At 33.6% G+C, this 14692-nt stretch overlaps 1 protein-coding gene across 6 annotated transcripts in view; it reads right to left on the reverse strand.

The window, feature by feature from the left end:
- Positions 1-14692, reverse strand: part of LOC108910788 (WD repeat-containing protein 7) — a 29315-nt gene that overhangs the window by 6376 nt on the left and 8247 nt on the right. For 2 of the 6 annotated variants that reach the window (XM_018715503.2, XM_023454779.1), the window contains 20 exons: positions 14195-14285; positions 13830-14103; positions 13572-13712; positions 13299-13519; positions 11960-12179; positions 10024-10123; positions 9808-9968; positions 9548-9730; positions 8378-8464; positions 7028-7197; positions 6597-6904; positions 6381-6510; positions 4031-4155; positions 3812-3971; positions 3559-3757; positions 1248-1424; positions 1060-1186; positions 818-1004; positions 639-765; positions 378-548 (listed from right to left, as the gene is read on the reverse strand). In XM_018715503.2, the coding sequence (XP_018571019.1) occupies positions 378-548; positions 639-765; positions 818-1004; positions 1060-1186; positions 1248-1424; positions 3559-3757; positions 3812-3971; positions 4031-4155; positions 6381-6510; positions 6597-6904; positions 7028-7197; positions 8378-8464; positions 9548-9730; positions 9808-9968; positions 10024-10123; positions 11960-12179; positions 13299-13519; positions 13572-13712; positions 13830-14103; positions 14195-14285 (3359 nt within the window). Of the gene's footprint in view, positions 1-377; positions 549-638; positions 766-817; positions 1005-1059; positions 1187-1247; positions 1425-3558; positions 3758-3811; positions 3972-4030; positions 4156-6380; positions 6511-6596; positions 6905-7027; positions 7198-8377; positions 8465-8843; positions 8913-9547; positions 9731-9807; positions 9969-10023; positions 10124-11959; positions 12180-13298; positions 13520-13571; positions 13713-13829; positions 14104-14194; positions 14286-14692 lie in introns of all 6 variants that reach the window. The other 4 variants (XM_023454780.1, XM_023454778.1, XM_018715504.1 and 1 more) reach the window with 3 other exon arrangements.

A 14692-nucleotide genomic window follows, 5' to 3' on the forward strand; every position in this document is an offset into this window, starting at 1 on the left:
GGAATTCAGTCGCGATTCTGAATTTACACTACTATTGACCCCCCCTAAAGGTTAGAACAATAAAATTGTGGTCCCTAATTTTTTCCTGGTTAAATGACAACCCGACTGGGCTAATAAGTACTATTGAAAACTGGATACCTTCTTAAATTGTTGAACTGTCAAAATCAAATGTCAAATACTGACATTTACAATTTGACATTTGCTTTTCCAGATAATAACAATGGATTCGCTACATTACTGATGTTATGCCAATAATGTAAACAATTGAAATTTTACTGATTCGACAGACTATTATTACAAAGCCGACCTGATCTAGCTGATTATGGTGCATGTAAATTAATAAGAACAAAGCTGTAAAAATATCACTAAACACTTACCTGTACTAGTCTGCCAAAAACTAAGTTTATTTTCGCCACAGGCGTAACTAACCAGGAATTTACCGTCGGGACTAAAACTAAGGGCTGTAACGGCAGACGAATGTGCATGAATTGTGGTACACTTTCCTTGACGAAGCTCGTAAAGGGTCAATGACCCTATATGAGAGCCAACTAAAAACAATAATTACGCAATCGATCTTGAAATATTCCAAATCATTCAAATCATACAACTTATGAACTTTAAAGTGGATAAAGACTTACCTGCTATTCTCCTTGTTGCGGGACAGTGAGAGACTTGATTAAACCTGCAAACTGCTGGAAAAACTTCCTGTAAACCTTTATTTTTTAATTGACTAGGATCCAAACAATGAAGAATAATATCCATTAACTATAAAACGTAAGAATGAAAAATAGTATATATCCGTCGAATGTAAGTTTACCTCTACGAGAAGTTCAGACATTTCGTTTTGCATTTTTTCTATCAATAATTCCACGCCTCGCAATATCTCCGGTTTTGCCTTGTGCAGAACATTATTATTCATGTTAATATTTAAAGTTTGTGCATTTTGTTGCATTGCGTTGTACCGTGCCACCTCTTTCGCCATTGTGGTAATAAATGCCGCTGGTCTAAAAATACATATTTGAAGTGTAATTAAAGTTTTCCCCTACACTTAATCCTTACCTAGCAGTAGCTATTAGTGTTAAAGCATGCCTAGCAGTCCGACACGAGTCTGCTTGTGGTGTTAAAGGTAAACCGTAAGTCATACTCGGAACCAATCTGTCTGCTTCTGAACACAATTCTAGGAGACCTACGATTTGAATTTACTCGAAAACTTAAACATAATTTCCTTTATTTTTTTTATATCTCACCTAATAATACTTTACTAATATCTAAAAAAGGGGCCCACACGGTGAAACCTCTACCGATCAAATCTATGGCGGCCCTTCTCAGTGGAATGTGTGCAGGTAGTTTTGGAGATGGCGGAGCCAGTAGCAAATGAGATAATGCCATTGAAGTCAGTCTTGCTAAATTGTTATTTCCAGGACCTACAGTAGAAAAAAAAATTGATATGTTCTGTATATTAATGTTGAAAGAAATTTTCTTGGTAGCACAAAATTTTAGGCAAACTCTTTGTCAATAACATTATCCATAGTAAAAATCGCAGAACACACTTTAAGTGGACTAACTAACAAAATTAACAGCTGTAAACAAATTATTTGACAGATTTCGCTCAAATTTCGCATCAGAGTAGAGTACAATGCTACAAAGCTTTCGTAAATGTTCACATGCCATGTGGACGCCGAGCTTAGGCAACCCAACATTGCACGACTGGTACTGCAACGAAAAATATTGATTCGTCTATAATGAACAGTAACAAACCATTACACCCAAAATTCCCTCAAAGCTGCACGGGTGTGCGCATTAATTTTTCGCAAGTTGCGCAGCTGTTTTTGCATTCTGCGCACAATGGGTTTGTCCACCACTTTTTTAAAATTTCATTTTATAAATCAATTGCATCTAAAAATGGCAAAAATCCAAATTTCACTAAAAAAGTAACATTTAGAGGGTCTAAAAAATTTTTGAACATTTTTGCGCCCATATATTTTTATATTGCGCAGTCAGCAAAAAAATTAAAGGGAACATTGATTATGCCTGTGCTCGAGATAATGCGATCACTGTTTGGTTGAATAGAACCTAATGAAAAATTACACCGATCACAGCCAGAGTAATCATTTATGAAAGCTCTGGACCAACTTTCCATCAAAAAAGAAATTTAAATCTACTTTACATATAGAGTAAAGGTAGCTTAAAAATATGCATTATTTCGAAATAATTAGCAGAGCCTTGGATTTTCATAAAACAATTTTTGCAATTGCCTTGAAATGGCTTATAGAAAAAGGTTATAAACTTATATTTGTACGCTAATTATTATTTAATTGTTTAAATAATAAAAAATGGTTCTTCAAAGATTATTTTAAATGTACTGAATAAGAATATAATGTTAAAAAATAAAAATTCAAAATTGCTGATCCAATATGGCCAACTTTTTTTTAAACAATTTATTAAGAAATGACACTTTTCAAAGCAATTTTAATCAAATTGATATTATAGGGGTTTTAGAAGTCGCTGAACAAGAATATTATGTCAGAAAATGAAAATTCAAAATGACTGATCCAATATGGCCGACTTTTTTAAACAATTTATTTAAAAATTAAATTTTCAAAGTAATTTTACTCATATTGATATTTTTAGGATTTTTCAGATCATTGAACAAATATAAAATGAAATCAACATTCTCCCTTCCCTCCTCACCAGGTGAGCTCCATTCACCGAGCAGATGTTTTCTCTAACTCTTTCTAATCTTCAAAAATATAATTCTCGAATCACGAGAATGAATTACATTACCAGATAAACTTCTACTACATAATGTCATCATGAAAAAATATAGGTAAAACTGAATCTCGTAACAATTTATTGAAAAACTGTATTTTTTATATTTTTTCATTGATTATACTTTTTGTAAGATCATAGTTTGAAAATATATTGGTTAAACAAGCAAAAAAAACTTTTAGTTTATTTAACAAATTTCATCGTTTTAGAAAAAATTTTTTTTTGTTTTTCTTTAAATTTTAATATAGATTCAACGTTTTAAATATAACAAAATGGACAGTCTTAAAATACAAATTTCAAGCTTCAAAAAATGCTCCTGTAAAGTTGCAATATCATATTTTGAACTAAAGTTATTGGACTTTAAGATCCACTTCTTATTTGTGGAAGGGCGAAATGGGCGTTGACTATTAGACGCCTTCATTATAGCCATCCTTGTCTATCACATGGATTTCTATGGCTTACTTTATCGCTCTCACGTAACTTCTGATAGACCATCGGTACTTTCCTACACTGTATACAATAAACAATGGAATTTTGCAACTAATTTGTTAAATAAATAATCAAGAGTACACTCTACGGTTGGTAACTTTTTATATGTTGTTTCTAACACCGAAATCAAAATCTTATTTTACTCCACTAATAGAATTTTTAAATAACAAATTTAAAAAAATTTTAAAACAATGTTCTACCTTGTAAAGCATAAAATATAAATACTGGGCAAATAACTTATTGCGTTAAAAAAAGCACCTAGAAGGGTTTTAGATGAAACATAATTTTCAAAAGACTTACCAAATCCTTCGACAACTGAACTTTTCCTGCGATCCTCGCTCGACCTCTTCTTGTTATTATCGCCGCCGGTAATATCTTGGCCGAATTCAGCACCTATAATACCCAGCAGTATAACAGCAGTCGATTGTTTCCTTTTTAATTCGGACAAACTCGAAGGTTTCCTAATTTGCTCTTCGTCCTCTTCTTCGAATTCCTCATCCTAATAAAAAGTCGTTACACATTTGAAATATAACAATTTGGAAAAATGACTTACGACAGGGTCCGGAGTCTGCGGTGCTTGGCCGGTGTTATTACCGTTATTTTGGAGGGATGGGGGAGAATTGGCCTGTTGATTTATCGTTTCGGTTTGTGTGTACAGGGGCAGATATTGCGCCCAAGACTCGACCAGCTGTTTTCTTCCTTTTGGACCCATTCTGATAAAAATAAAACACTGTTAAATGTACTACGGTAGACATTAACTATTAATAATTACCTGGACAATTCAGCCAGCAGTAAAGTTTGAGCGGCTTCCCTAACCTCAACGCAATGATGCTGCCACCTTTTGGCCATCATTTCGACTTGTGGTCTTTTAAAATTTTTGGCGCCGTGTTCAACAACCTAAAAACGAAATCATTACAAAATTATACTAGGTGTCTTTAAATGAGAGCTGGTTCAATTGTTCCACAGAATACTAATCTGAAATTTTCTATTTTTTAATTTAGTCGAGTTATAATTTGTTTTTTAAATGGGACCCCCTATTTTTAACCTTGGAAATAGTGATGGGCATAATAGTTCATTTCGGTGAACTAGTTCTCGAGAACTACTTGCTCCAAATAAACTATTCTTAAATCTAGTTCGTGAACTACTTTAGATATTCGAAGACGTGAGTCACTAGCAAAACCATCTCTCGTTCTCCCGTTGCCAGGCGCGATTGCGATAGTTGAGTCTCGGTCAAATGTGCATGCAGATTCATTTACATTTAGAGGGCGGAGTACTGAAATAAGCTAGCAAATGTATATACCACTGTGTTTTAAAAATTAATAATTTCAAATTAGTAATATTTATGAGCGGGTTGCATTGTTTTACATTTGCGCTAAATCTAATAGTTGTTGCGCGTTTTTTCATTTACTTCTAAAGTCAAAAAAATCTAATGATCTAAACTAAGGCAAAATAGTCTAATGTATAATAGGTTTTTTCGTAAATATTCAACCAATCAGACAAAACGGTCTAAAGTACCTACCTCTCCTGCTTTTGTTTGTATGCACAATATTAATAATCTAACGTAGAATAAACTGTTTTGCCACTGGAATTTCTTACAATATATGTTCATTAGACTTTTTCCTAGGAATGGCTGACAATAATAGACTGTTTTTTCGATTTTCTAACTTTAAAACTCCTAATCCTAGGAATTATAGATGCGCTTTTATATTCCGTGCGCCTGCCTTCTCATATCCGCATCGCAATCATACGTATGTATTGAAAAATTGTTTGTTTTTGTTTTAGTTCGCGAACTATTTCGATTCGAAGCTGTTTCGTTGAGCAGACGTAATGAATGAACGAAATGAATACGTTGTGCGCTGCTATATGCTTTGACAGACCGAAACATAAGATCGGTCAAAATCGACACAAATAGTTCACGCGAACTACTTTGTTTTAGAACAGGGAACTAGTTCTTTTAGTTCACTATGAAGAATCGTTCGTTTTAACTCGTTCGTTCGCGAACTACCCATCATTACTTGGAAATGGATTCAGCAGAAAATTTTACATCCCGATGTGATCACAACTTTGACCTTGAGGTCAAGGTCATGACGGGTTTAAATGATTCGTCACCCTTGAAGCAGCCTCGGAATAAGATGTTGACCTCCAGAATCGATGGGATTTACATCAAGGTACTCAATCACGACTTTCGATTCGTCCTTGACCTCGACTTTGTCAAGGTCATTTGAAAGTCAACTATAAAAATCGACTTTCAACTCAACAAATGTTGCGAAAGATGCTCGGGATTGAATTTGAAGGTTCGCTTTGTTTTCTTTTCTGCCAGGCCGTGTATTACTTAGATCAGATCTTGGGAAACGGTAAATTTGTATCCAAGTACGTTTGCAAAATAAGGGATCAAAAACAAATTCATTTGAAGATCAGGTGAAGATTTAAATCCAGAATACTAACGTAATGACAACATAATTCAATGGCTCACAAATAGTAGTGTGATATTTTTATTTTTTTTCAATTTTTCACCGTCAGTTTTACTTTGTAACGTACTCAGATATCTCTTTTTTCAATTTTCAAGCGAAGTTATACCTTCGTTGAGTAACAAGATATTTTTATATTATTTACCCCTCACTCGTTCGTAGCATAATTTTTTCCTATAATTACTAAAGTCGACCTTCAAATGACCTTGACAAAGTGGAGGTCAAGGACGAATTGAAGGTCATGATTGAGTACATTGATGTAAATCCCGTCGATTCTGAAGGTCAACATCTTATTCCGAGGCTGCATTATGGGTGACGAATTATTTAAACTCATGACCTTGACCTTGACCTCAGGTCAAAGTTATGATCACATCCGGATGTAAAATTTTCTGCTGAATCCAAGGTTAAAAAAAAGGGTCCCATTTAAAATTCCGAAGTTGACCCTCAATTGACCTTCAAGGTGAGGTCAAGGTCAAATCCTAGGTAAGCAGCTGGTTTCCCCCAGTGAACTGGACAGCTTTTACGCTAGGTCATTTTTCGATTGGTGGCTTCTCTGGCGAGATATTTACGTGTATCAATTAAAATGGGGCACCCGGTATAAATATGACCCCACTGAAAGTTACACCCTGTATAAGACCCTAGAAAAGTATTTACTTTATCTGGTAACAAGACACAATGCAGGGTAGCTAACAAGGACCAGCCCTGTTTAATTTGAGCCTGCTGCTGAGTGTACATCTCTTCATGTTCTTCGTCCGTTTTGCTCCAATTTACTCTAGTGGACTGCCTAAAATATAAAATCGTTATGTGCATAAAACAAATGAATGAGTAATAGTATGCGCTTAAAATTAGAAACATCAAGCCACAACGTACCTGTGAAGTTTTCTATTCCTCTCTTGTTCGGGGACAAAAGTCGCGTTACTCATCGACATCAGAGTGTGGCTAAGAGCAATAATAGCCAACAGGTGGTTACTCGTTAAGGTTGTACTCAATTCCCAGTGGGTGTGAGAAGTAAATATCCTCGTTATCTGTTCCTGTCTTACAAGTTCGGGGGGTAAACTGTTAGTTAAAGACAAATCAGCCGGTAACATTTCTTCGTCTACTGGTATGGTGTTGTGCCATGTCGGTAAAAAAAGTGACATGTGATTGGCTTTGGACAAAACTCCATACGAAATTGGAACCTAAATGGAATATTTTATAATACGAAACTGATATTTCCAAAAAATTAAATGTTTAAAATTAGAATAAAGTTGTAAACGTAGAGCGGTTAATATTTATGAAATTCTATAATAAAAAGTCCTTACCATCGGTCTCAATAAACCTAACTTAACTTGACAAACTCTGTCAAGGTCGTGATCTAAACCCCAAGAGTGTAACAAAGACAGCAACAACTGTGCTATCTCCATTGCATGACTAGTATCGAGGGGGCCTAAAGAATTAGGCTTGTAGGACCGAAGACTAGAATCGATTGCATCTGAAACAAACAGTAACACGAACATAAAAAGTATTTGTTGGATCAGATTTCTTTTGTTAGTGTGCCGAAATTTTATTTGTTTTTTTATTTATCAATCTATCTGGAAAAAAATTATAAACGATTCGTTGACGTCAGCAAAAATTGTAGATTTTTATCAAGAAAATCAGTAATATTTACTTTTTGATGAAAACAAAGCACATTGCAATTCAACAGACATTTCGCTTCACAAATTAAGCTATGCATAATAAAGTTAGAAAGAGCAAACAAGTTTTTGATGCCCTTGCTCACAAACATATATGTACTTTTAAACATCAGTTTTGGTTTAACGAATGTGGCTTCTTTCTCTTACAAAGTTTTCAATTCCAATACATCGAAAAATACTGTGGCCACATTAATTAGAGCAAAATTATGTCTCAAAAGAATTATTTAAGGGTTTTTATTAGTTTTCTTTTTAACATGACACAGACCTAAAAAAGTAGGAACACTTTTTCAAAAGTTCAAAAACAATGAAAAAAAACTAACGTTTTAATTTAGATAACTTTGTATAAGTAGAATTGCGATGCTATGGCAGCATTTTGGTGACACTCCCCATATATAAATTAATTTATGTAAATTTTAATAGTCGAAATTATGTAGTGTATTGCTTAAAACCTAGTTAACTCTCTACTTTAATGAGACATCGCACCGTGCGCGAGTTGTTGGTATAAGATATAAAGAAAATAAAACAAGAGGAAACGCCAATATGAAAACATAATTCAGGGGTTACACCACTGTAGCGGCCTAAAAAAGTGTTTTTGACAATTTTTTTTTAATAGAAGGAAAGGTAATAGAAAAAAACCCTTAATAAATTTTTTGTTGACTTTTAGCTATTATTACATTATTTTTCAACGAATTATTTAAAATAGCTTTTTCATTAGCTTTTATTATTTGAAAAAAATGTTATTGGAAAAAATTGCTTCCCTTGTTGGGTTCTGTCGGGTTAAAATAAAAATCCCAAAAGAAAAACACGCTGTTCGCTCAAACAGTCGAAGATTTGAAATATGTACAGAAAAAATAATATAATTTAATCATCGCAATAAGTAACATTACAAAAAAAAAGGTATGTGTGATTTACTGTGATTTACCATTGCCTGTGAAGTAACCACCAAAAAAATGTGCATTATATTCGTGTAAATCTTACCTTTACAGTTATCACCACTTTGCTTCAGCACACTTTCAGCTTTTGCTAAAGCATTTTCAGCTCCTTCCTTCATTTTTGCAAGTATGCCTTTTTAAAAATGTTATAGAAAACTGTTAGTATTTTAATAAGTTAAACACTAGCATTCGTGTTAAACATTAAGGAATACAACATTTTTTAATTAATTCTGATCATAGCAATTTTAGTAGGAAAGCAAAAAAAAACGGGAAAACTGTCGAGATAAATTTTTCATAAGAACTTTATATCAAAATATCTCATTTTGATTTCCTTAATATTTAATATGTTCGAGTAAAGGAAGGTAAGTTAATCACTGACTAAAGTGACTGATTAGGTTAAGCTGCAACTAATCAGACTTTATTAGAGCTAAACAACATAAACTAAAATTCGCTAATCTATTTTCGTAAGCATAGAAAATAAAGCAAGAAAGCACTACTTTAAAGAAATTTACCGTGTTTATCTTTCTCTTTTATTATCATTTCCATATTTTCGGCTTTATTTTTCATTTTCCCAAAAAAGTCTTGCAGGAAAAAGTTAGTATTCAATTAGTAAGTCATATTTTTTACATTGATGTCGTTAAAAAGAAGCATTTACTCATATCTTAGTACATATAGATGCTTAAATTCAGGTATTTTAAAGGTTATAATAAAAATACAATGGGTAGATCTTAAATAAATATGTATAGAATTTTAAATATCGGTACAGCTAAAACAAATAGGAATAAAAAAAGTTAAAATTTAATTAAATGAACATTAAATAATATTTTCATAAACACAACATTCAATTGTTCACGTGATTTTCAAGAAAAGTGTTGCAGTTTGCACTGAACATGCCACTGTTTTGCAAATACCCTGTATTAGTGTTGCATTAGCTAGATTTAACCTACAGTATGAAACTAAATCACTGAAGTCTTAAATAATTTTCTTGACACGTGACTTGGCATACTTTCAATTTGTGCGTAAATGATTACTTTCCATTTGGACAGCGGTTGTACATATTTGAGATTCACTCTGTGAATTATAAACTTTTTTTAAATATTTTTGTCATAAAAAATTATGAAACAGAAAATTAATTGTAGAAAAAACTTTTTATACATCAAACACTAAGGTTGAGAAATGCTCCTTGAAAAGTGCCAATGTCAGTTTCCTAACTTACCAACAATTTTTTTGTGGGCATCAGGACTGGCGCTCTGTGTGAGAGCAGCCACTTTTAGGTATTCCGACTGCGAAATTAACCCAGCAGCCTCCAAACTTCCCGGCGACATCATGTTGTACTCCTCAGTTAAAAGCTCTATTATCAGGGATTCTATGTCAAAGAACAATATGTGACTCTCAGGATCTGAAACGAAAATACGAATTTAAGATTGGCATAAACGAGTAGATTTGACGTTATCAAAATAAAATCATTACTCGTACCTTTCGGATTCGTTCGGAGTCCCTGGATAGAAAGAGAACAGTTATTGGTCCGTTGCATGTGGGGATCGTCGTTATTTGTATGAGTCCCTAACATATGCAGCTGATGTAAGCCTCGTTGTGTCGCGTGCCGAATCGCCGATAGATTTCTATGTCTCAACGCCCTGCAGGAAAATAAATATTAAATAATCCACGAATCAAGGACAAACAATGTTTCACCTGATGAAGTGAACGGCAGGGTTCGCTAGACCAACTTCTGAAGATGTACTGGTTCCCTCGTTTTGCTCACAGGCATATAACACCTCTTCGGCTGCTATACCTGAGGTTTTTAGAAATAAAGGTACAGGTGAGAATTGCAATTTGCCACCCAATATTCCTTTAAGACTAGAAATCTAGTACTGGGGTTGTCGATATTTCACATTACAAATAGAAAATAAACCCCTTTTTATTACAATAGGTCTTTTGAAACAGTGGAAAGATCATTAGGCAAAAGATGTACAAAGACAACAAATTAAATATAAATTGAAATAAAAAATTTAATGAATGCGAGGGTTGCCTTTTATATTTTTTGAATGGACGATCCTGGTGCTGCCATCTGACAACCGACATTCTTGTCGTATANTCACAGGCATATAACACCTCTTCGGCTGCTATACCTGAGGTTTTTAGAAATAAAGGTACAGGTGAGAATTGCAATTTGCCACCCAATATTCCTTTAACACTAAAAATCTAGTACTGAGGTTGTCGATATTTTACATTACGCATAGAAAATAGACCTCTTTTTATTACAATACGGCTTTTGAAACAATGGAAAGATCGTTAGGCAAAATATATACAAAGACAATGAAGTAAATATAAATTGAAATAACCAAATATTTAATGAATGCGAGGGTTGCCTTTTATATTTTGGGAATGGACGATCCTGATGCTGCCATCTGACAACCAACATTCCCATCGTAAAGTTAGACTTTTGCTCTTTCAGAACATTTTTATACAGAATTATTGAAGGTTAATTTTTACTTTATTGTATTAATAAATATACCGATCAAAGTTTCTTATTAAGATTCTGAATACAGGGTGTTTCAGAAAGACCTCCCGCAAATTCAGGGGGTGATAGTACGACAAAAAATAAGAATTTTTTGTTTTATGAACTGCCTATATGTCTATCTCCACTTGTTTTTGAGATACAGAGTGAGAAAATAAAACTTTTTAAAAGAATTTTTACAAAAATTTCCAAACTGAGAAATATTTTTATGAAATTTGGTATTCCGGGGTTTTTAAGGACGCCAAATACATTGGTCTAATTATTTTTTTGTATATTTTATAGCGGGCGCTAGTTACGCTACATTCGTATTACATTTTAAGTTTAAATTTTTTTGAGGTTAGGTTTTTGTTTATGAGACATCCATCAATAAGTTTTGATATAAGCCTACTTTGAGAAAAGTCATTTATTTTCTTCACCGTAATATTGTAATAGTTCAATTAAAAGCCTTGTTTCTCGAAAACCATCCACATTAGGAAGTTTCAATAAAAGTAGGTACATCATTTTTAGAAAATAAAATTGTACATTAGAAATTGGAGCTTGAATGGTAAAAAACCTAACCTTAAAAAAATTGGAACCTAAAATGTAATAGGAATGTAGCGTAACTAGCGTCCTCTATGAAATATCCAAATAATAATTAGATCAGCATATTTGGCGTCCTTAAAAATCCCGGAATACCAAATTTCATAAAAATATTTCGCACCGTTTGGAAATTTCCGTAAAAATTCTATTTAAAAAATTTTATTTTGTCGCTCTGTATCTCGAAAACAAGAGCAGATAGACATATAGTTCATAAGACAAAAAATTCTTATTATTTGTCGTACTATCACCCCCCTGAATTTATGGGAGGTCTTTCTGAAATACCCTTTATAGAGCAGCAGTACGCTTTTTCATGTGCATAGGGCGATTAGTTCGCCTTGTGGTCACAAAAATTCTCGAATACTATAAATGGTAATAGTGGTACCATTTTTACTACAAACATATTATGTATAGTGACATCTACTTGAATATTGTGATATCAGGGTTCTACATTCTATCCTTAAAATACCGTAACACGATGGGAACACCAAATTCAATGTGATACACAAAACTTGCAGCAGGATATTACTTTACCTTGCAGTACTCTATCCAAATGTCCGGTTTCCATTTGCCAAACATATACAGTGCCATCAGAACAACCGATTATCATGAAGTCATCGTTAGGCCTCCACTTTATTGTAGTTACGGGAAATAAATGCCTTGAAGCTAAACAAACACATTTTCTCTCGGCTAAACTTAAAAGTGTTACTGAATGATCTGAAGCTACAGAACATATACATTTTTGAATCCTCGCCTAAAAATGTATACATTTAATGTCATCAACAAACGACGGCAGAATTAAAGGAAAAACGTTTACCATGTGAATATATTTTCACTGGTTACCGTTAGAATAAAAATAAATTTATTTACAGGGCGATTTCTATGTCTATGACATATTTTCGTAAGATTGACTGCTCGAATAATTTTTCAAAAAGTATGATGTTGAATTTAGAAAACAATATTTATTTAAATAACTCTAGTTTTTTAACTTGGATCTTTAAAAACAACCCGATTTAGCACACTGTGCCTAAAACCTATTTTTCACAAAAAAAATTTCTTTTGTAAAGTGAAATACCTACAACTTTAAATACGGTGTAAATACCAAAACTCCAAAAAAGTTACTCAAATAGAAATTTCAAAGTTTGAAATGTTGATAGTTGAATGATTTCCGGGCTGGTTGCCACGTCGTTGATTTACAACTTTTGACGTTACGAAAGACATATCACTCTCTTCTTCAGAAGTTACTCTGAAACTTCTGAAAAAGAGAGCGATATGTCTCTCGAAACGTCAAGAGTTGTAAATTGACGACGTGGCAACCAGCCTGGAAATCATTCAACCATTAACGACAGCCATGTAAGTCTACAAACAAGACTTTGAAATGTTAAATTTAAGTTTTTCCACTATAATATCATTTGCGATACTCCCAAGCCGATCTCAGACAGTAAAATAACACCCCACCATGATTGAAGCTTCCCGATAAACATCTCCGCAAGTAGAATTATTTTTGACGTTTTGCCCGACATTTTGTCGATGTTTGGATTTTAACCAATCTATATTGCATCTCTGTCCAAGGAGACAATAGCACTTTGGAGACACTTTTTAAAAAAATTAACTATGAAACAGCAAAAAAGTCGACATCAAAACGTGCCGCAGGGACATAGGAAGGACTATTTGTCAAAAAATTACCTACAGAACAACCTTCAGAAGTTATGACATGGACTTAGAAAACACCCTGTATAACATATCAAATAAAATATTAAAGGCGATACTTCAAATTTTGTATCTAACTCAAGCAATTGCGACATTTTTTATCTTGACATAAATTTTAACTTGACCAAAAACACCCAATCAAAATTGTGTAAAATATACTAACACTGCAATTATTGGGAGGTACAAGCAACTGAGTAATTTCCCCTGCATGCACACAAAATCTATGAAGTAGTGTACCAGCGTACAAATCCCATAAACAAACAGCAAAATCCACACCACCCGAGACAAGATGGTTTTTATCATATCTAGAATGTTCTCTATGTGGGTACAAAAGACAGTTTACTCTCCCGCCATGACCCGATAGTATCTGATGTTGGGGCCATCCTAAAAAAAAATCTATTATCACGAAGCCGCCTAGAAGATTTTACTAAAATACCTTTGTACTGCTGATGATTTCCATGTAAAAGTTGCAACATGACCGTCTGTGTCGCAGGAACGATAATTATTGAACCGTCCTCTCTACCAACAACCAACTTACTTTGTAAAGGCAAATAAATACTAGCTGTCAGTTTAATTGCTAAAAAATATACAAAGTTATGGAGAGCAATCGTTATATTAACACCTGTTAGAAGCTCTCTGATGTTGATAATGTTGAATTTGGTTTATTCCAAAAATCACATATTCATTTACTCACATTGTCCTTCTTGTTTTTCCAATTGATCCAAAATCCCTACAGGGCTAGGAACCATGCTCTCCCACGCTTCCGTGAGGCTGGTGGTTATAGTCGCGGTCATAATAACGGGTTGCGGAGGTTTCTGCCTCTGTATCTCTTGCAACTGAGCTGCCGATATATCAGGAATGTTCCAGACTAGGACATACCCCTCCGAGTCCCCCCTTAATAAATATCGGTACTGTCTGTCGTGTTTGATGGTTGTAACAAATCTCATCGCGGGGGGGCACGAGAGCGGCTAAAATTTTATTTATTTAAATACAAAAATCGATCAGCTCAAAGTATTTGCTTTAAAAAAACATAGTTTACTGAATATTAACTGTAATTACCTTATTATCCGGTTGGTTCAAGATACAATATAAAAATGGGCTATCACTTTCTACACTAGGTGTATGGAAGTCTTTGTGATCTGGTGTACTGCTGCAATTGACAGTGTAATTATAACATACGCTTTTTTGATTTTTCTCACTTTTGTAGCATGTTATTTATTGAGATTCACAAAAACTATATGATATGTTAGAATGAGCACATATGAATTAGAAAATCTCTAATATAAAGAACAAAATAAGACTAACCCGTTTAAATAAATATTTGTGCCTAGTTATATATACAGGGTGCAACTTTAAATAACAGGGAGGGTACCTCTAAACATTAGAAACATACATCTTAAGTTTGTTTATTCAAATTCCGTTGTGAATACTAAATGCAAGGCTACACCATTAATAAACATTTTTATGCAAAAAACGCTTTTTTTTTTAGTTTTTTGCTTATAAAATCTAAAATAATAAAGCAATCTGAATGCTATAAAGAGACAATTTGTAGAGAAT

The sequence above is a fragment of the Anoplophora glabripennis genome, unplaced genomic scaffold (genome assembly GCF_000390285.2).
Source record: "Anoplophora glabripennis isolate ALB-LARVAE unplaced genomic scaffold, Agla_2.0 scaffold402, whole genome shotgun sequence".
NCBI classification, from domain to species: Eukaryota; Metazoa; Arthropoda; class Insecta; order Coleoptera; family Cerambycidae; genus Anoplophora; species Anoplophora glabripennis.